At 37.7% G+C, this 23567-nt stretch overlaps 1 protein-coding gene across 1 annotated transcript in view; it reads right to left on the bottom strand.

Moving 5' to 3' along the window:
* Nucleotides 1-2066: 2066 nt before the first annotated feature.
* The window catches only part of LOC127938918 (uridine diphosphate glucose pyrophosphatase NUDT14), a 37278-nt gene continuing 15777 nt past the window's right edge, over nucleotides 2067-23567 (bottom strand). The window contains exons 2-5 of the mRNA XM_052535835.1: nucleotides 16657-16700; nucleotides 11152-11216; nucleotides 8740-9037; nucleotides 2067-4453 (exon numbers count right to left, since the gene is read on the bottom strand). Of these exons, the coding sequence (XP_052391795.1) occupies nucleotides 4204-4453; nucleotides 8740-9037; nucleotides 11152-11216; nucleotides 16657-16700 (657 nt within the window). The 3' untranslated portion in view covers nucleotides 2067-4203. The remainder of the gene's footprint in view (nucleotides 4454-8739; nucleotides 9038-11151; nucleotides 11217-16656; nucleotides 16701-23567) is intronic.

Genomic DNA, 23567 nt, shown 5'->3' with positions numbered 1-23567 from the left:
TTAATTTTCTATTGGCAAAAGAAATGGAAAATTTGTTCAAATAATAAAGTCTAATAACGTCAAACAACTTTAAATAAACAAGTTTATAAATTAAGCTTAATGCTAATAAGTTGATATGCAACAAAGGCCTGTTACCTAATTTGATGGCACTAAGTTAAAAAGAGAACTGAATGAGAACTTTCCATTATAGTTTTTTATCCCACAAAATCTGTAACAATCTGTTGTTGTTTGGATGTAGCAGAATACACCTTGGTAATATGTACAAAAAAAATAAAAATAAATAAAAAATAAAAAATTATAAAAATTCCTGAATCTTGTTGGCCATAATTCTAACCTTGAAAATCAGTACTAGGTATAAAGTAATGTCTTCATAAATATTCACACACACGGAAAATTGCTGAGAATTGAACAAATAATTCTAATCTTGTTGAAAAGTCATAGGACTACACTCATTTTCATCCTTCTCTCCACTCTCTGAGGCAGAAGTCTCTAATCTCATCCTTTCCAATCATCATACTACTTATCTGCTTGATCCTATTCCATCTCATCTCCTTCAAGCCATTTCTCATGCCATTGTTACCTACACATCCTTAACACATCGCTTCACACTGGTGTTTTTCTCTCAACATTTTAACAGGCTCATATAACCCTACTTCTTAAGAAAAATGGCACATCAGGAACCGCATGCCAGTGGTTTTAGTCTTACCTCTCAGATAGGTCCTTAAAGGTAACTCGGAGAGGTGAGGTGTCCAAGTCGGAACATCTAACTACTGGGGTGCCTCAGGGCTCAGTTCTTGGACCACCTCTCTTCTCTGTCTGATGATATTAAACTCTACCTCTCATTCCATCCTGATGATCCGACAATAACTGCTCGCATCTCAGCATGTCTAATAGACATTTCTTGTTGGATGATGAACCATCACCTTCAACTCAACCTTGCCAAGACAGAACTGCTTGTGGTTTCAACAAATCCATCACTTTATCCAAATTTCACCATCCAGCTAGGCTCATCAACCATAACCTCCTTCAAAAACAGCTAGAAACCTTGGAGTTGTGATAGATGATTAGCTGAATTTCTCAGACCACATTGCTAAAACTGCCCAGTCCTGCATTTGCTGGAAGATCAGGCCCTTTCTTTCAGAATATGCAACACAACTCCTTGTTCAAGCTCTTGTTCTGTCCAGGCTGGAATATTGCAATGCTCTCTTGGCAGGTCTTCCAGCCACTTCTATGAAACCTCTACAATTAATCCAAAATGCTGCTGCAAGATTAATCTTTAATGAGCAGAAAATAATGCCATCACACCTCTGTTCATCAATTTCCACTTGCTACCAGTAACTGGTCGCATAAAATTCAAGGCATTAGTGTTTTCCTATAAAACCACTACTGGCTCTGCATCTCTTTATCTAAATTAATTACTTCAGAGTTATGTGCCCTCCAGAAACTTGCGTTCTGCTCAAATCTTCATCTCAAAGAGGCACAATATCACTTTCACAGACTTTTAAATGAAATGTTCCCTCCAGGTGGAATGAACTGCCCATGTCAATCCCAGTCCTTAGCCATCTTCAAGAAACGACTCATACACATCTTTTCCATCTTTATTTGACCCTCTAACATTAGCTTTCTGTTTGAAGTGTGAAGAGATGTGTTAATGATGTGAGTTTGAATTCTACTTTATTTATCTTCTTCTTATATTTTTTTTCTTCTATCTACTTGTTTTTCCTTGTCTGTATGTGTGTGTATATATAAATACCTTGCTACATGTACTGTGTTAGGCTAACCGAGATTTGTCATTTGCACTTACATATTGTTGCTCTTTTGTTTTGATTGCTTCTACTGTCCTAAATGACCAAATGTAATGTAAATGTAAAAGAAGATAGGAATTATGCTTTTGTAGCAGATTTTTGAATGATTAAGGAATAATACAATAGTTCTTCACATTAAAAATGGTTGTCAGAAGCAATATTTAGTGGAAATATAAATGCACATATTTTGTGGAAAACTGTGACATGCTAGAGCAAAACATGCACAATTTTTGGAATCGGCACCCCAAAGAAAGTTCTGGATTTCATTAAGCAAATCAGTCATTACATCACTTAAAATTTTGCATATGTATAATAATTTTGCATGGATACCTACTGAAACTGACACAAAGAGAAACTCCATGACCTAAGGCAGTAACCTTTTTATTAATTTAAATTTAATGCAGATCAATGTAATACAGAGTGCACATGCAGTATTTAATTTTTGAAATATATATATATATATATATATATATATATATATATATATATATATATATATATATATATATATATATATATATATATTTGAGGTGCCATACATGAAAATGATCAGCAAGTTTAAAAATCAAGCATTAGTAAAAGTGGCACATGACAATAAATCAACAATTTCTTAATTTTGAAAAGAAATTGAGCCCTATCCTGATATAAACATACAAAACACTCAAACAAGTTTAAAAAAAAAAATTTAAGAAGAGATTAAGAAAATGAGGAAATCATATCTGAGGCATTGTGATATGAAATAATGCTTCCAAAACAAATGCATAATTCTAATAATTTGCATACTTTAAAAGGAGTGCTTGAAGTTTAAAAACACTCCTATTGTGGACCAAACCTGTTCATCTTTTTCCACAACAATATGACCATAGTAACTTGTGAATTAGCACACTGACCATAAGTATTGATTAAGCTGATAAACAATCACAATAGAATATAAACTACAGAGTACAGTGATAGGACAGAGGAAATTCTTTACAATAAGTTCAAATCAGCTGGTAATACTGTTAATTTAACATGACTGATAATACTCATGACAAAAACAAAGATAGTATTAATAAATGTTTGTGCCTTCACAAAAGTATTAATCCAACAAGATTTAGGAAAAACAACTGACTGATTAATCAATTGATTGAAATTAAGCTAGGAAATGCTTTGTGCATAAGACAATCTGAACTGACCTACAACAGAGTGACAATCGGATTCAGAAAGCTTCAGCTCACTTTGATAAAATCTTTGCAACTGAAATTACAAGCAGCCTCTCAAATCTTCGAGGTATGATGGAAAATATTAAGGGGATATTGATTATAATCAAGCATTTATAGTCATCACTCTATATATTCATACAGTAAACTGCTAGTGTAATATAAATTATTTCAAGTATCATATTCAATGGATTTCAGAAAGTCAGTGTGCTTTGCTGATGTGACTTCAGGAGGTACCAGTCCTCTGACAATATATGGTATTTGAAAATATACATTTTTCAGCAGACAAGCTCATGCACCCCTAATATATTCTATTCCATAAGTTCTGAAAGAATTCAGAACAATGTTAGAGTTATGATGATTATGATAAAGCAGCGTTAAACCTGTAGCACTAGCACTGTACTCACACTTTAGGTTTTTGTAGTAGATATTTCATGAATAAATTCTGTGCAAAATACTCAGAATATCAACTTAATGCTAAGCAGCAATAAACAAACAAAAAATGTAAATAAAAAAAAAAAAACACCTCAGTATTTTTCAGCATCATCACTAACCCTGAATGTCCCAAAGTCAGCTTTGGACCTGAGATAAATGCAACAGCGTAATTGTTTTTCTTTGTCAATGATTGTTTTCTAAGAAGTGGCTCTCAAGTTCTCTCATTTGTATAGCTGCCTGTGTGTTGGTCACATAATTTACATGAATTATTGTGATTATTTACTTGCTTATTTATATTTAAAAAAATTAATGTTATTCTACTGACCGGCCTGACAGCAAAACTGGTGGGAATATGGCTAGAGGTCTCACTTTCTGACCCCAAAGAACAGCTTCAATCACGAATGATCCGGGTCTGAGATTCTTTCTCTGTTGATATCAACACAGTCTTTCAGATCTTACCCTCTCAAATCAGAGTGGAATAGATCATCATTACAAAGTCTTTAAGGGCTGGGGTGTGATTTCAAATGGCTGGCTGAAATTCCTGACATGTTAAAAACAAAGCATTCGGTTACACGAAACAAACTCACAATGAACCTCTTCAGCGGATGGCACACAAGTGCTGCTTAAGACAATAGCTAGAACCACAACAAACAGATAAAAGTGTAAGAAATAACAAAATAATTAACAGTTAGTGACCATTTTGATTACTATATATAAAAATGTATGCAATGACTTGTATTTCTGGATGGCTTGGAACCATTATGTTACACGTTGGTGGAGATCTTGTACTTCGGTGACATGTTGCTGTGGAACCACATGAAGCTGAAAATGACACCCATCGTTTTAGGGATGCTCTCATCAAAGGCAAAGGTCATGGCTTCCAGAAGGGGAACTTTGACCACCTCGATCAATTCGCCCTCTTGGGGTTTACCTCCTCCCTCTCCGACACGATTCTCCTCAGACACCTCCACATAGAACATGGTCTGCTTCGAGCCAGTCACTCCAACTCCTGACCTGTGAGGGAGCAAAGCACAAGGGACTCAGGACACCCGATAATAACCAGCCAAAAAGAGCAATACGAGAACACAGAAACCTGGAGATGCACTGCAGCCATAAACTGGGAATGCAACTATGAATATTCTGTTTTGCAAGATTTAAGCTAATGAAGCAGCATTTGAGTGAAATAAATGCTAATGCTAAATACAACGCTTTCTTATTTCTGATTTCAAATGTTATTGAACCGCAAATTTACAAACGGACCTCTCCATGATGTATGTGTGCTATCAGAGTTAGCACATTTTTAACCTGATTTAAGCTAAAGAAGTCACATTTTTGCTAAATATTAATTGTCAAACAAAGTTGTTATTAGAGTGTTTTCCTGATGTTGTAACTTTGATAAGGTGTGCATTTTAACATGATTTAAGCTAAAGAAGCCACATTTTTGCGAAAAAGTTACTGCTAAAAATGTTACTGTAAAGATACTGTACCACTTTTGTCAAATTGTACTCCTGATGTGAAATGTAATCATAGTACATTTCTCTTTCCCCATTCAGATAAGAACTGTACTTTCACTTCTAAGCTTATAACCAATCTAGAAACTAGCTGCCTAGGGATGTTACCCAGATGGCCAGCAAGTGTACTAACTGCCATCAAAAGCACTTGCTCATGAAGAAAAAGAAAAAGAAAAAAACTCCCATTCATTAAACCACTTAAACCGATTGAAACATTTCTAGATGAGGAAATATCCACCACTGAAGCAGCTCTCTAGGTGTGAGGACCTGACAGCATTGAGAAAGACCTCTCATAACATAGCATCATCTGGTAAGCGCCACTGTGACTGAGGCGTTACCTCACCTGAGACTCTGTCATGGAGACATCACCATGGAGATCTCCCTGACACCCTGAGAGAATTACAGAGATGGGAAGCTTCTTCCTAGTATTTTGTAGTCTGACACAGATTTTTTTTAAATGAGCTCATGAAATATGGAAGAAAATTACAAGGTCGTGATGCCTGCAAACCATCGAAGTGATGAATGATGGCCTGAGGCGGCAAAAATGGAACAAGCCCCGGCAATCACTTTCTAGGATATGTTTAACCACAATGGGTGCGTTGCAAAACATGACTCTACAATTTGAGAGGACGAATTTCAAGAGAATCTTCAGGACTCCACTGGGTCTGTCAACAATGAGGAATGGGGTCTATGTTGACACCGCTCATGAAGAATAGACAAGAAATGACAAATGAACTGTTCTGAACCCCTCCTGGGGCTCTAAAGGGGCCAGCAGATACAGCACTTCTATGGTATTTCTATTACATCTTGTTTACATGTTTTCAACACAGAACATAGAATCCTCCTCTCTTTAGGAGAAAGTTTAGCTGATGTTAATTTTGCAAATTGAAAACTCAATGCGGATTACTTATGTTGCTTCAGTATAGCACAAAATAATTTATAATTTAATTTATGTGATGTTATCCTCAACAAACAGAACAACTAAAATAATGAAATAATCTATATTTTTATAGAGCCAAAGTGCTTTGGGATAGAAAACTTTTTTATTTTTTAATAAAGCAGTTAAAACTTTTATTCAGCAAGGACATTTAAAATTGATCAAAAGTGACAGTAAAGACTTTTTTTTTTTTACTTTCTATTCACCGAAGAATCCTGAAAATACAGTTTCACAATTTCCTCCAAAACATTATGCAGATCAATGTTTTCAAACTTCATAGAAATAAATGTTTCTTGAGCATCGAATCAGTATATTAGTATGATAGCTGAAGGATCGTGTGACACTGAAGATTTAGCTTTGCTAGGAATGAATTGAATTAAAAAAAAATATTTTTAAATATATTAAAATAGAAAAAAATATATTTTAAACTGAAATAATATTTCACAACATTATAGTGTTTAACATTTTTGACAAAAAAAGAATGCAGAAAGAGCCACTTTTGGCTGCTTTAACCAAGTTAACATATTTATTAAGCAATCTGGTTGGTGCTGAGGTCCAGTGTTTAGTGTAAATGCTCAAACGGACAATGTGTCATTTCCTCATCGTCTTCTCCACACCACTTTCTGTTCCCTTTTGCTTCTAATTACTAAAGGTGAAAGGGGGAATAAAAGACAATTTCACTGATTAATACAATCAAACAGAAGTAGTTCATCCTCTCTCTGCATTCCTTTATGGCACTACCCAGCCAATAAAAGCAGCAGGTGCAACGTGAGGTCCACAGGTCTTTAGGATGGGGCAGTCGGCAGGTGCGTCTGACCGAGTCTGTGTGTGCCAAGTGTGAATTTGGGAGGAGGATCCTTTGTGACTCCATGTGGTACTTAAGCTAATCAGAGATAGCTGTGGCAAAGGTCACGATAAACAGCACCAAGCAGATGTTGCAGGCTCTCTCTCTCTCACACACACAGGTGTGTGACTGTGGCAGGTGTGAGGCGACAGGGGTTTACGATGGTCTTGTCAATAAGAGACTGATAAGAGCATAAAGCAGCACTGTCACTTCTTCTTTTACATAAGATTGGGACCCATTTAACACCTGAATACTTTACCTGAGGTTCTTTATTCTGGGGGTTTAGGGTTGGTAATGGTAGAGATGAAGGTTAAATATTACATAGGGAGAGAAAAATCAGTTGAGGAAAAAAATAAAATAAAAAATTCAGCCATGACAGAGTGCAGTATCACCAGACAGTCATACATTCCTTTCACACACACTCTCTATTGTTCAAAAATTTGGAGTGATTACGATTTGTTTAATGTTTTTGGAAAAGTCTCTTGTGCTCACCATGGCTGCATTTATTAGGTCAAACATACAATAAAATAGAGGAATAGTGTGAAATATTATTAACTTTTTTTAAATGGGGTCAAAAAGATTTTTTTTTTTGTGTATTTGGTGTAATGCAATGCGTTTATGTGGTCATAGGGGTCAAGGCGTCATACGAAGTTGCTAAAAAGAACATTATTTTGTATATTTGGTGTTATGCAATGTGTTTATGTGGTTTAAGGTTAAAAAAACACATTATTTCCCATGTACTGTACATTATTGTTGCTCCTCTATGCCCTGCCTTCTGAAATGCGTCGATTTTTACAAATGCTCATTGTTCTGAAAAGCGATGTATATGCTGATTGGCCAGCTATCCAGTGCGTTGTGATTGGCCAAATTCCTAAAGAGTGTGACGGAAATGTTACGCCTCTTACCATACCAATGCTGAGTGTCCCGACGCGGCGAAACAAAAAACTATGAAACCCATAACAAAAGATTCATTTGCTGCATCCAGTGGGGACATAATTACTGATTATAATGACTGGGGCAGATGTGGCCTAATGGTTAGAGATTTGGACTAGTTACCCGGAGATCACCGGTTTGAGTTCTTGGTGCTGGCAGGAGTTGTAGGTGGAGGGAGGGAATGAACAGCACTCTCTTCCACCCTCAATACACATGGCTGAAGTGCACTTGAGCAAGGCACTGAACCCCCAGTTGCTCCCTGGGCACTGGATCTATAGCTGCCCACTGCTCCGGGGTGTGTGTTCACAGTGTGTTCACTTCTCACTGCTGTGTGTGTGCACTTGGATGGGTTAAATGCAGGGCACCAGTTCCATACTTGGGTAACCATACTTGGCAAAATGTCACGAAAATTTTAATATTCCATTCTGAGCTTGATTAATTTTGAGTATAAATACTGGGTACCTCTTGGGCTATAATTATATTATAAAAATATATATCACTTTCTGACTGATCAAAATTAATGCCTCCTTGCTGAAAAATGTTTTAATTTATTTTTTAAAAAGGTATGTTGATAGTAATAGTAGTATTATATTATAAAAGTATAACGGTTTCTTCTTAATGGACCATGTGTAAAGGATAAATATATAATCTGAAAGCTGTGAGAAAATAACGAAAATAAATAAGCCTGCACAAACCTGAAATGACTTGTTTCATTATCAATGTATCACTGACAAGACTGCTTGTGTTATTATTAGCCACTTTCACACTTGAAAGCTGCTAAATTTCCTGAACAATTTTCCCACATCCATTATTAGAAAAAGCAGCAGCTTTCAGCATTTTATACTCATTGATATCTGACACCGTTTGCAAGAAATAATCTCTAACCACAATCCTACTGAATTTTTTTTTGATGACATTTCTTAATACAATGTTGCTAGCTAGCTACATCCTGCTTGACTCCGAATCACATTGATAGCAGTGATATCAGCAGTGATAGCAGACTAACTCTGTGTGATTTGCACCTATGAACTTACCATAAGATCAGAGATCAGACTTATTTATAAAGGGTTCTAACCTGTATGATGTGATCTTCCTCAGTTTGGTGACTGGCACATCATAGCCACACTCTTCCAGCACTTCCTGTCTGGCAATCTCTTCCAAGGAGAGGTCGGGTTTGTCCACTAACCCTGCGCACAGCTCGTAGGTCACGCCGGCCGAAGCAGGAGGTTGGTGGCTTGACGTCTCTTCGCTCGTCTCCCCTGCTTTGTCCTCTTCTGGTACTTTAGGTTCTGCTGGGGCGGCTTCTGCAGACTCTTCCTCCGCAGGCTGCAGGGGATTTGCTTTGCTTCGCTCCCATTCACTCATGTATACAGCTGTGGAGAAGATGTGTCACTCATCATTAAAGACTGCATCCAAACACAAAGACAGATGAGGAAACATTGGAGTACATAAGCACTTTGATTGATAAGGTCTCGGACGTTTAAGATCATGAAGGCACAAGTATGTGTTTGAAAAGAATTTGCAAAGAGGTCAATAAGGGTGCCCAATATAAGGAGAAAAAAAAACTTTTTATTCACATTGGTATTTATATACAGTACAGACCAAAAGTTTGGACACACCTTCTCATTCAAAGAGTTTTCTTTATTTTCATGACTATGGTGTGTCCAAACATTTGGTCTGTACTGTAGTTTAGAAAAAAAAAAGAAAAACCTCTATGCATTTTATATTTAAATTTAACTACTGTAGCCATCACCTAAAAATAACAATATTTCCCAATAAGATAAGAAACCTTGTAATAATAAACCTTGACCTTGTTATAATAGTGATGGGTTGCACAATATGTCTATAATTTTAATAAGTCTATATAGTTTTTATAAAGTTTTAGTTATTTTAGACCTTAAAATTAAAACTAGATGAAAATTAGAAATCTTTCTTTGGCAACTATAAAGTTAAAGATTTTTTATATTTAATTTCAGTTAATGACATTTCTTTATGGTTTTAGCTTTAGTTAACAATAATCCTGAGCTGAACTCATAGTTCACCGCACATGGGGCTGAACCTACAACCTATAGATATCTATACCCAGATCTTTAAGTACTATGCCCTTTAGACAAATTTACTGTAGATTTGGGACTGACTGAGAGCTCATTTAAAGAAAAGCCATCCTTCAGTAGACGTGTTCTTATGTTTCCCTGCACAAGGCCTTTCTTTTCATTTCAAGCATTGTTTGAAGACTACAGAAAAAAAAAAACTGTAGAAAGACGTCTCTCTTTCAATGCAAGGCTTTCCTTCCATTCTGAGAAGCAGGACGCCGTCCCTGGCGAGCATGTATACTGTAGAACAATAGTGAAACAGTGTAGCGCGGGGCCAAAGCTTCACAGAGAGCACTGAAAAATGCTCTGTTTGCACGACGACCATCGACATGAAAAATGTTCCATTGTGAGAATGTTATTGTTTTAGAGGCTTTTTTAGAGTCTTTTAGGGCTTTCCACATCGCATTAGGTCAATATATGCTTTTGTGGTCTTCTCAATGTGTAATCTAAACATTGAACGTTTCATTTAGAAATGACTAAAGACGATACAAGGTCACTAGACCAAATACAAACACTTGAAAAGTCTAGAATGTGCAATCAATTTGAGAGAAATGACCTGAATGGATGTGGCAAGGTTATAAACTGTATTGTTTATAAATGTTTATCATATAATGTTATTCTCAGGCAAACCTGAAAACATATCAGATGTTTTTAAAAATCTGCAGAAGAACAAAAGATCTTTCATCATCTCTTTTAAGTGTTGATAACTGGGATCTGAGTGTTGTACGTCACTTTGTAACAAGATCTAGTATAAATGAAGCATGTGTGAAAGTGGTTGAAAAATCATCTTTGCAAGATCACCGTACAATGTCAAGTTGTCAAATCATGCTATAAAAAGAAAGTAAGAATAGCATATTAAAATAAGGTTTTAGGGATGTTTTGAATGTATCTGTGCCACACAGGCTCTTAGGTTGTGTGGGATAAAGGGGAGTATAGCTTAGAAAGACAGATTTTGAACACACACACACACACACACACACATACACACACACACACATTATAAAATCCAAAATCAATTTCAGAATTTTTAATGAATTTGAATGAACAAATGAATGCAGAATTGAAATACAAATTTAAGGAAGCAGAATTGCATTAGCCATGCTTGATATCTTTTAATTAGAAGGATAGGGAGTGGAATTTACTAAAATGCAATACAAATTCCAACTCATTAACTGAAAGGGAGCCATTTCTTAATTTCCCTCCACAACTCTGAAATCTATTTGAAAACCTTACAGCCTTAATCCTTCTGGTCTCGGGGATGTAAAACAATAGGCTGTACAAAACATTCGCTAAGTTGGTTTGGAGAAAACAAGATTACAACTCACATCAATCAAAATCAAAGAATCAAAGACTGTGGAATACATCAGGAATTAACAAGGACTGCAGGGTGTTACCTGGGCGGAACTGCTTGACCAGGATGAAACAGTGTGAGGTTGTGTTGAAAATCAGCACAGAGACACTGGAGAGAGGAAACAACAGATTTAGAAGTTTAGTTGGCATTTAGAGAAACAGTTTGCAGAGTACTTGACAATAGTTTCCTTCCTGTTAATGCACCCAGTCCTGCAAGAGCAATAACACAACTGGTCCAACAACTCATCTCATTTAATGATAAATAGAGAAAGTGGATGTGAGGATGTGTGTTGGAGAGAGAGGCACATAGACACCCTTGCTCCATCAAGACCCAACAAATCACCCAGGATAAACACCTTGCATCTGGTCTTAGTTTTTCAATCGGTTTCAGACTGAGCATAATGCCTTAAGAAGAAGAGAATAAATGCCTGTGTTTTAAGGATCTCTATAAAATAGGATGTATCCACTGAAGCATACTGGAATAGCCAGGCCTCGGTGGACTGAAAACAAGCTAATAGCTCAGCATGGCATGAGGTCAGAGGACAGTGTGTTTCTGTATAGCACTTTCACACTCACACAAGCGACATCTTTCCCCACTCCTCACCCAGGAGAACATGTACCTCACATAACATCTGTCTCGAGCATTAATGGGAGATTTTAAATTCTAATTTACTAGTTTACTTTTCTAAGTCTATTTTTTTTTTCAAATTGTTGTACTAATTGAACTTCTAGAGATGGGTCTTAATAGTAGGAATAATTGAGGTATAGTTAAAGGAATAGTTCACTGAAAAAGAAACTTTGCTTAAAATTTACACACCCTCAGTCCATCCAAGATTTAGATGCTTTTGTTTCTTCATTGGAACAGATTTGGAGAAATTTAGCATTGCATCACTCGCTCACCAATGGACCCTTTGCAGTGAGTGGAAGCAGATAATTGCAAAAAGCTGAGTGTTTGTAAGAAATAAAGCAAACATCAAGGATTTTAACTTTAAACCATCAACCAAAATAAGTCCATAATCCATAGTAGCATTTCCTCAGTGAAAAGGTGAGAAACTAATATAAAGCTAAATGTCTCAAAATCTTATCTCAAATCTCAAAAACCTTTTGGGGTGGTCTGTTCCATTAAGTTGTGGACACATTAATGAAATTTCGGCAAAATTTTCTGCATTGCAAATGCATAGCAATGTACATTATGAATCACAGCCTGAAGTCTCTTTCAAAACAAGCAGCATTCCTATTGGTCAACACGAAAAAAACGCAAAATTCACAATTGTTTGATAGCGTCTTATTAAAATGGCTGGATTTTGCCTGCAAAATTTGGCAAATGACATTAAATGTGACCGCACCTTCAGAGTGCAAGATTTGATGATTGTCACAGACCTCATATCATTCTAAGCTATAAGACGTTGTATTAGCGTGATTGTTTCAATGGCGATGTAGAGAGAGACTGAGTGGGGAAAGCGGATATGTCTGTAGAGGCAGGAAGCCCTGCCCTGCCTTTCCCATGATGAATGCGTGCCAGAGATTACCACACAGCCTGAATATAAACCTACACACACTCCTGAATCTTAAACACAATCTGCACTCACATACAAGCATTTGTTCTCTCCTGATTTTTTTTTTTAAGTCTTAGAAAAGGAATGCACAATAAGGTATATCAGCAGCAACCAAGAGTTTTCTTACTTCTCAATTCTGATTATTTAGTTAATACTCTTTTTCTGTATTTTGTTCTTAAACAAACTTGTTTCTTACAGTTAATCTTTAAAACCACTAATAGTTTAGTGATGCACCGAAATTTCAGCAACTGGACCCACCATAATCTGAAGGTTTGAGGCCTGATTAAGAGGGGTCCTGAGGAGGAAGCAGCACACATCCAGTGTCTATCAGATAAGATCCTCCTTTTATTTCCACTGTTGACTATCCAAAATGAAGAGTGCAGTCTAGGTCAAACCTTGAAAACTGTGCAGCGGATAGGTCAATGCCCCGGCGAGCTGAGGCATGTCTGAATGGCGTGCTCCTCGCCATTTCACCTCTCTCCTCTGAATATACTGTCAAAGTCATGCAGGACGTGTCACACACCGTTAAGCATGTTGTCCATTAGGGGTGTTAGGTGCTTGCTGCAGGATGCAATGATTTTGGAGCAGCAGCAAAGAAAGCACAGGACTGGTACTCCTGATATATAAGAACCAATAACATCAAATACACAACACTCTTGAAAGTCCTCCCAAAAGACAATGGCTACCAACTTAACCTCCCAAACACCAGCAGAGCTCTCAACAAACTGGAGCAGTGGCACTAATGGCCTGAACAGATGCTGATCTTAATGGCTTTACCTTTCAACTACAGATCACCTCATTCATCAATCCACCAAACAGTGCAACAAAACAATGAGTAGGTCAAATGGTGACATCAAATATTTAAACAAGTGCCTGCATATACAAAGTTTGGGGTTGGCAAAGTATTTTCTTATTTTTTAAAGATGTTTATGCTCACCAAGGCTGCATTTATTTAATAAAATTGTAAAAACAGTAATATTGTAACCTACTGTGAAAATGTGAAAAATATTTTTATTTGAATACAGTTATTTGTACAATTTAATTTATTCCTGTGATGTCAAAGCTGAATTTTCAGCAGCCATTACTTCAGTTTTCAGTGTCACATTATCCTATAGAAATCATTATAATTCGCTGATTAGGTGATCTAGAAACATTATCAATGTAGAAAACAGTTTATTTTTCTTTTTTAAACAATGTCTTTACTGTCATTTTCGATCAATTCAATGTCTTTGCCAAATAAAAGTATTGCCCTCAAACCTTTGAATGGTAGTGTTTGTCCATAACATGGAGTACAAAATAAAACCAATCGCAGTTAATTTTGTTCTGCATCATGCTTCGGGGCTTGGAAATGCCGCCATAATAAGCTCAAACCTTGTCTAAAGTCAGGCACAATGTTTTTTCTTTGTTATTAGAAGAGCATACATGATGCTTAATAAACACAGGGATGCACAGCAGCACACAAACATGCCAAACATAAAAAAACTTAAAGGATTGCAATGCATACATTTTTTTGTAGGCAAAAAAAAAAAAAGAATTATATATATATATATATATATATATATATATATACACACACACACACACACACACACATACATACATATATTATTAATTCCTCCATTAAAAATTGGTAGTCAAATAAACACCGGGCCTCTTATAGTGGCCAGGGGCGTGGTCAACACGGACAAATAAAGGCCGGTCTTAAATAAAGGCCGGGGGAAAATTTGTGCAACAGAGCCAGATAACAAATGTACACGCCCACTGCCAGAGCACTTCTCGTTCTCGAGTCAAGAACTGGTTGCATCAGTTTTCGGATCACCAGTACACTGAACCGAGAACCGTTTCTGTCGGACACGTCCGATTTGAGAACCGAGGAGCTGATGATACTGTGCATGCATGATTCAGCGTAAAGCAGACTGACACAGAGCACGTCTGAACCGAACTTATTCTTTTGGTGATGGATTCTGAACTGATTATGTGCTAATGTTATGATCTCTGTTCACTGGAACGCTATCGCTTTTAATTTAAAATGGGTTATTTAAAACAATTACTTATCAAACAGATGGAATTAGAAATAAAGGCCTGCCTCTAGTAAAAGGCTGCTTCAAATAAAAGCCTGTTACCTTCTGCAGTTCAGGTAAATAAAGGCCCCGGCTTTTATTTGAGTAATTACAGTATATATAAATGCCTACATGTCACAATGGATAGTCATCACATGTATCAGAATTAGGCTATTTGCTCGCACCCGAGCAGCTCCGTTTCATCTCAGAGACTCGTTCTGTCTTTGCGCTTGCCAAATTCCGCCATGTAAATAGCAAATCCGTCATGGCACGAGTGCAACTGGCTCTTAAAGAAAATGGAAGATGAGACTCGGAGTATTGCACGTTACGCTCAACAAACACCCATTACTCATTAATAGAATAGGGACAACCTGTTTAGACCATGCGCCCGGGTGCGCCAACCATTTTTCCATCGTCAAAATAGCAAAAGTGGATCTGGACATGCCCTGAGTGCACTTGCGCCGTGTGCTTTACACTTTGCATTTAGATCATTAAAATAGGGCCCTAAATATTTCACATACTTTTGAAACTAACAGTGTTTAGCTGATCCTGGGTTTGGCGTCACGGCATCTTTGTTTCTGGACAGAATTAGAAGAATGCGACACACACGTCTCCTGGAAATCCTACAGAATTCAACAGATGACAACTTTGACACTCCTGAAGTTTTTCCACTTTTGTGCCATATGCATCAGACGTTTAACCAACGGTCTGAGGCTGGGACTATCTTCAGCTCCACTCAGTCTTGTCCTTGCATCTTGTTCAGAACAGGTTTGACATTGTGGTTTGATTTTGTGACAATCTTTTCAGTCAATTTGAGTTTCTGTTCTTCCCATTGTCGTTTGAGCTGTGCTTGTGGTCCAAAATCCAGGTCCACATAGCCGTTCTGACTGGCTGTCATGTTCTTAACTAGCATTGTCATTTTCTCACTTTAGATTTATTGAGGTCAGAAAAATGACTTGTGTTCTGAATGGTTAGAAAATTGGTTTCAAGCCCATAGAAATCATGTTTTGGTTTGCAAACCATTTTCTCACAGACACGGTCCAGATGCTCCGCATCGAATAACAAAGGGCCTTCTTAAGAAACCTAATATATGGACATACTGTAACTCTTTCTATAATATTGGCCAGAGACTTTGTAAGCTGTTTTGTTCTTCTTACTGACAATGACTGAATAACCAGATAGCTCCATGAGAAAATAAAAATGTCCAGCAATATTGACACATGGTCCACAGAGGTACTCAGTCCTCACTGATAGCTTTAATGAACCCTGTTTGAAAGGTCAGCTGTGATCTCAGGGGAGCGGTTGACAACTGGAGTGGTACAAAGGGGTTCCTCTTAGGTGTGTAATGACCCAAAAACTGCTTTGGGTCAGTGGGAACAGAACTGAAGTTTAACTGCTTCTACCTCTCTCTTGGACACTTCACACCTGGTCAGGGATCAGCGAGTGCACTGAAGACAGGTGGAGGGTTACAAACACCTATCTAAGCCTACTAAAAACAGGACTGTGTATGAAAGAGAGAAAAAAGGGACATATTTATTGTGACAAAGCTGGAGACAAGATTGTGTAAAAGACAGAACTGAAGAGAGATCAAGACGTGCACACAAAGACTTTTGGGGCAGGGGAGAACTTCCTATTGTTGGACTGTGGTGAGACATTCCAGCCCTAAAAGCCTCTAATCCTCTCAGGTTTATAGTCGCCTTAAAGTATTGTTAAAAAAACGCAGCTCAATGAATCTGAAAAAAATAAAAATAAATTCTTAATGACTCACTAAGGCAGAATGTACCAATTAGGTAGACTCCAAAATGAAAGAGATACAGTCAAAGACAGTAAATAAATAAACCAGATTCAAAATGAGCCAAAGAGGGTTTACTTCAAAATTATATTGTTAAAAACACACACAAAACAAAACAACAACAGTAAGACACATTCTCACCTATCATGGGTTTGCATAAAGTCCCAGGACTTCTTTGTCCCATTCTGTGAAAAAAAGCAGAATGACAAAATCATAAATTTCTAAAATAACATAATTCAGGTAAATCTGTAAAACAAACAAACAACTGAGACAGACAATCTGAATATTAAAAACTATAAACCATTGCATTGAATGAGTCTTACATTAAAAAAAAAGTTTTATTGTAAACACAAACTCCATGTCCAAAGATGACCTGTAATGAATACTTAGTTCCATTGGGAAAGTGGCTAATGAGAAGATTTTTTAAGGTTTCATTTAAAACGTTAAATACTGATTTCTATCATGAGTAAGTTTCAATTTATCAGGCTAAAATAGGTAGAGGTAGTTGCTAGAGTAGTTGTTAGGAAATCAGATATCCAACCCAAAATTATATAAGAAATTTTAACAAGTGACATGGACCATGTCTATAGTGTCATTGTGTCGCCTACCAATGATTCCATAAACCCCTCGATTTCCATTTTGTTGTAGAAAACATGGAGACACCAAAGGCGCTTTAATACAGGTGCATCTCAAAAAACTGGAATATCATGGAAAAGGTCTTTATTTTTTGTCATTTCTTATATTCTAGATTTATTGCACACAAACTGAAATATTTCAAGAGTTTTTTATTTTAATTTGGATGGTTACGACTTCAAGCTTATGAAAATTAAAAATTCAGTATCTCAAAAAATTAGAATAGTAAATTTTTACTGTTCACAGAGTGCTGTATCTAAATATACTCATAGAAAGTTGACCAGAAGGAAAGGTGCACAAGCAACAGGGATGACCACAGCCTTGGGAAGAATGTCAGGAAAAGCTGATTCAAGAACTTGGGTAGCTTCACAAGGAGTGGACTGAAGCCTGAGTCAGTACATCAAGAGTCACCACACTCAGACATCTTTAAGAAATTGGCTACAGCTGTCACATTTCCATTTACATTAAATCATTTAGCAGATGCTTTTATCCAAAGAAACTTACAAATGAAAACAATAGAAGCAATCAGACCAACAAGAAAACAACAACAGTATACAAGTGCCATGACAAGTCTCAGTTAGTCTAGCACAGAACATGTAGCCAGGTTATTTTTTTCTTTAAAGAATATGATAGACAAGAAAAGGTAAGTGCCAGTATTAGTTGGTTAAGTGCTGGTGAAAAAGATGAGTCTTTAGATGTTTTTTTGAAAACGAGTAAAGACTCCACCAGCTGGGCACAGTCCAGGAAAGGTCCATGAGAGTGATTTTGAACCTTTTTGGGATGGCACCACAAGGCGTTGTTCACTTGCAGAATGCAAACTTCTGGAGGGTGCATAAGTTTGAACTAGTGAGTTTAGGTATATTGGTGCCGTGCCAGTGGTTGTCTTGTGGGCAAGCATCAGTACATGGAATTTGATGCGAGTGGCTACTGGTAGCCAATGTAACCTGATGAGGAGAGGAATAACGTGAGCTTTTTTTTGGCTAATTGAAGACAACCCACGCTACTGCATTCTGTATCATTTGCAGAGGCTTGATAGTACATGCAGGAAGTCCCGCCAGGAGAGCATTACAATGGTCCAGTCTGGAGAGAACAAGAGCTTGGAGAAGAAGTTGGGTGGCTCGCTATGATAGGAAGGGTCTAATCTTCCTAATGTTGTATAAGGCAAACCTGCAGGACCAGGTCGTTGTAGCAATATGGTCTGTGAAGCTTAACTGATGATCCATCACAACTCCTAGGTTTCTGGCTGTCCTGGAAGGAGTTATGGTTGACAATCCCAGCTGTATAGAGTAGTTGTGATGAAACAATGGGTTAGCTGGAACCACCAGCAGTTCTGTCTTAGTAAGGTTGAGTTGAAGGTGATGGTTAGAGATGCCACATCCCGCTAGAGATGCCACTCAGACAGGCTGCAATGCGAGCAACTACCATAGGGTCATCTGGTTGGAATGAAAAGTAGAGTTGAGTGTCATCATCGTAGCAGTGATAGGCAAAGCCATGCTTTTGAATGACAAATCCTAATGATGCCATGTAGATGGAGAAGAGAAGGGGTCCAAGTACTGAGCCTTGAGGAACCCCAGTAGCAACAAGTTGTTGAGACTTAGAAACTTCACCCCTCCTAGAGACCCTGAAGAATCTATCTGAGAGGTAGAACTTAAACCACAGATCGTGATCGGAGCACCCCTAACCACAGGAGTGCAGTTTCAGAAATGCCCATCTTTCTGAGGGTGGACACTAGAATCTGGTGATTAATGGTGTCAAAAGCAGCAGACAGAACCAGCAAGATGAGTACTGAGAATTTTGAAGCTGCTCTTGCCAGTCACAGTGTTTCAGTAACCGAGAGAAGGGCAGTCTCAGTTGAGTGGCAGCTTTTGAAGACAGACTTGTTGCTGTCCAGGAGGTTGTTCTGTGCAAGAAACATAGAGAGATGGTTGAACACAACTCGCTCAAGTGACTTTGAAATTAATGGAAGAAGGGATACTGGTCTGTAGTTTTCTAGAAGTGCTTGATTTAGAGATGGTTTCTTAAGCAGTGTGCTTACCAGAGCCTGCTTAAATGCTGAGGGAAATGCCCCAGAGTGAAGAGAGGTGTTGATAATGTGAGTAAGTGAAGGTGTAACTAAAGAAGAAATCGCTTTAAGGTGGTAAGTGGGGATCGGCTCAAGTGGACAAGTAGTAGGATGATTAGACAGGATAAGTTTGGAAACGTCCATTTCTGAGAGTGGAGAGGAGGAGGAGAGAGAGTGTGCATTAGTCGTTGTGAAGTTGTCCCCAGTCTGCGGTGTGGAGACTTGGTCATTGATGGTTCTTGTCTTGATTGTGAAGAAAACTGCAAAGTCGTCAGCTGTAAAAGGAGATAGAGGAGGAGGTGGAGGCAGATTAAGAAGAGAAAGTTTTGAAAAGTATGCGAGCGTCACAACTTTCATTCAATTTGTTGTGGTAGTATGATATTTTATCAGTGAAGACATTTGCAGAGAAGGAAGAGAGAAGAGACTGATACATACAGAGGTCGGTAGAGTTTCTTCATTTATGCCATTTCCTCTCTGCAGCCCTGAGTTTAGAGCGATGTTCACAGAGAACATCGGACAGCCAGGGGGCAGATGGGGTGGTGCGTGCTGGTTGAGCAAAGAGTGTCTGTAGCACTTTTCGTGAGGATGAAACCACAGAGGGTAGTCGAGATGGAAAAAGTGTGCGTAGGTTCCGTCGAAAGGTTACATGCGGTGGAGTGTGTGCCACTTCAGGAGTAAGTGCGAGGTAAGCAGTAATGAGGAAGTGGTCTGAGGAGTGCAGTGGAGCAACTAAAGTGCTGTCCATGGAGCAACAGCACGTGTAGATGAGGTCCAGTTGGTTGCTTGATTTGTGAGTCACTGTAGTAGAGATCAAATGAGGCGAGCAGAGTAGGGGTGTGCCAGTACTAGTATCGATAACGAACGGTTCCTGGGCAAATTCCAAATGGAAGTGATCATCCCTATCCCCTTGGAGTTGGGACATTGTAGTGAATAGGGCACATGTTGCCATTAAGCAGTCGTTAGGAATGCACTTTGTAAAAGGAGCAACATAATTTCCTCATTATCTTCAGCTGGGATGTTCCCGTGACAGCGCAGCATGTCCCAAACAAGTATTGAGTGCATAATTTAACCTGTTTTGGAGATCTTGAACATACATTTTTTGTAAATATTTTTTTGATTAATCTTTGAGAAAATATAAAAAAAATTTGAGATACTGAATTACTGATACTGAAGTCATAACCAACAGAATTAAAACAAAAAAAACTCTTGAAATAGTTCAGTTTGTTTGCAATGAATCTAGAATATAAGAAAGTTTGCTTTTTTAATTCAATTACAAAAAATAAAGAACCTTTCCATGATATTATATATTTTTTTTGATGTACCTTTATGTTGTGCATTTTAATAGACTGGTGACGACCTCACAGAGTAGCATTATAACAGAACTTTCAATTGTATCTAGATAAAAGCTCCGCTGCTTTCGAGCCATGTGTCATGCTTGCTCAGCAGCCTCATTTCGCTTCGACAGCTTTCAGCCTCACCCTGCTTCATTCTACTACATTAATAAATCATTAGCTCATCCATGAACATGATTTCTGCCCGAGTCCCATCGGATTGCATTGGCTGTGGGGATGAAGACGACAACTCCCATGATTCCACACTCAGTCACGGCGTTATCAAACTACGTCTTTGTTTCTTTGTTTGTTTTAAATATGCGCCGAATAAGCGGCGAAAAATTACATATTGTGCCTGTAACAAAGAGCATGTTCACATTAAAGATCTGACGGTAATGCAATAAAATATACAAAGGTAAAAGAGATTCCATTTAATCCTAATTAAAATATTTAATCACAACCGTTTGGATTCAAGCTAGACAAGTAGATTTGTGTATTTGAGTTGTCAAAACACCCCAGTAATAATAGCAAAAGGTGTGTAGCTCTCCCTCACCCTTTTATATAAACCTCTAGCACTTTTAATAACCACAGTGCCTGAAGACAGGGATTCTGTGAGACATGAATCTCACAAGAATGGACACGTTACTGCAAAAGGTTGGCTTTGCTTAATATGATGTGGGATCAGCCCTGTGTGTGTGCTTGTACTCTATTTGAAAGGGGCATCACCTCATGTTTAACCTACAAGATTGTAAAACGTGTCGCCTTTTCAGTTTGACTTGTAGTTTGGGATGGAAAGTGACTGAACACTCAACAAGTTAACAGAACAATTCAATAGATATTCAGAATATGCTTAACTCCGACACTTTGCAACCGATATTTGTCTTAACACATATTAAATCATGTGTCATAGCTGTGAACAAAAAGCCTACAGCCTTTATAATAAGGAGAAGGTTCTGGAAATCTCTTTATGCTTACACCCACAGTAACTATTCACTCACCATAAAAGAGTGAATTTGCACATCACTCTGAACTTTGAAAAATTAAGCATAGCTCAGCAAAAGCGGCATCTTGTAGGACTGTTATGATATCCTACATCAGCTAAAGGATAATGATAACAGGCAGCATCATGAGACAACTTTCAATGTTTGAAGTGATGTTCATTATACAGAACGTGGTTCTTAAAAAAAAAAAAAGTATTATGGAAATATATTATTATTTTTATACAATAATTCATTTTAAAACCATTATATTTTGTTGTAGTTTACTCACTAAAGTAAAAGTAAAGTAGTGGTCTAGTTAAACCCTTCAACTTGACGGTCACTTTTTTATGTGGATTTGACTGTTTTTAATATACTCCTTTTTTTAATATCTGAGTGCTGTATGCCTGGTTGGTGTAGGAGCATAAAGGCAGAAAATCAAAGGCTTCATTACACCTCTCAATGAACGAACACGATGAGATTAAAAAAATGCAGCACCTTTTTCTGATTGAACAGCTTAAGTGTGACCTACCTAATCATGGTTGCAGGTCTGTTCATAAGAAGCAAAGACCCATTAACAAGAAACAGTCATCGGTTACCTGAGGCACAGGTGTAAAATGAGAGTGTGGAAAGTGAACCTGCATACCAACCACGGTCAGTGGATCCAACTGGGTAATGTTTGCTTTGGGCAATGCTGCATTTCGGGCTAATGACCTGTATCTTTTGGCTCCAAAACATGACTGTTTTGGAGGGAAGACTGAGAGAGCGGAACAAACTTAATCCAAAAGCAGCTAGTTATATGCTTGGAAGAGTGCTTCCTCTTCATACTCAAGCATCTGCTGCTTTGCTACATGAAAAAATTTTAATGTTTAGAAAAGATTGTATCTTTTTGACAAATTAATTTCTAATTAGTGGTTGACCGATATAGTTTTTTTTACAGACAATGTAGATTCCGATATCTCAGGGTGGCCGATTAAAGCCGATATAATTGTATTTATTTTAATTAATATTTAAGAAATCTGAAATAATTTGAAAATGGATTTAAAAATAAATTTTTAAAATAAGCATACTTATACTTTAGATATACTTTTCCACAAATAACTAATAATTAATAAAAATATAATTTAAAAGAAAGTAATCAGTAACCAACAGAGCACTCAGTATTCTGAGAAGTTTGTGTGCATTTTTTTTTTTTTTTTAATACAGCCAGCACACAGTGAAAATTACATGAATATGACAGTATGCAAATGCATAAAGTGCATCATAATTTGAAATCACAAATTTTATGTTTAAGCATTCAATTTGCACGGACCAAACATCACGTAAAGAACACACGATCATGCTAAATAAAAATTCACACTTCACAAGATCTCACAACTGGATTCGACTAAGTTTGCAAGGTTTGTGAAAATACATTTTCATTAGCCATTCAAAGATTTGTTTAAATTATATAAATGGGTATTTTCTGAATGCTGACGGCAAATGAGAAAGTATTAATAATAATAAAAATAATAATAATCATAAATTACATTTATATAGCGCTTTTTAAGGCACTCAAAGTGCTTTACATTGTCAGGGGTATCTCTTCATCCACCACCAGTGTGCAGCATCCACCTGGATGATGCAACGGCAGCCATAGTGCGCCAGAACGCCCACCACACACCAGCTAACTGGTGGTGAGGAGACAGAGTGATGAAGCCAATCAGCGGGTATGGGGATTGTTAGGAGGCCATGATGGTCAGGATGCCGAGGTCACACCTCTACTCTTTTCGAAAGACATCCTGGGATTTTTACTGACCACAGAGAGTCAGGACCTCAGTTTAATGTCTCATCTGAAGGACGGTGCACTGGGACGCTAGGACCCACACAGACCACAAGGTGAGCACCCCTGCTGGCCTCACCAGCACCTCTTCCAGCAGCAACCTAGTTTTCCCAGGAGGTCTCCCATCCAGTTACTGACCAGGCTCAGCCCTGCTTAGCTTCAGTGGGCAACCGGTCTTGGGCTCCAGGGTGATATGGCTGCAAAATATTATAATTTCTTTCTATTAC

The sequence above is a fragment of the Carassius gibelio genome, chromosome A20, assembly GCF_023724105.1.
Source record: "Carassius gibelio isolate Cgi1373 ecotype wild population from Czech Republic chromosome A20, carGib1.2-hapl.c, whole genome shotgun sequence".
In the NCBI taxonomy this organism is placed as follows: Eukaryota; Metazoa; Chordata; class Actinopteri; order Cypriniformes; family Cyprinidae; genus Carassius; species Carassius gibelio.
This window is presented reverse-complemented; position numbering and strand designations above follow the sequence as displayed.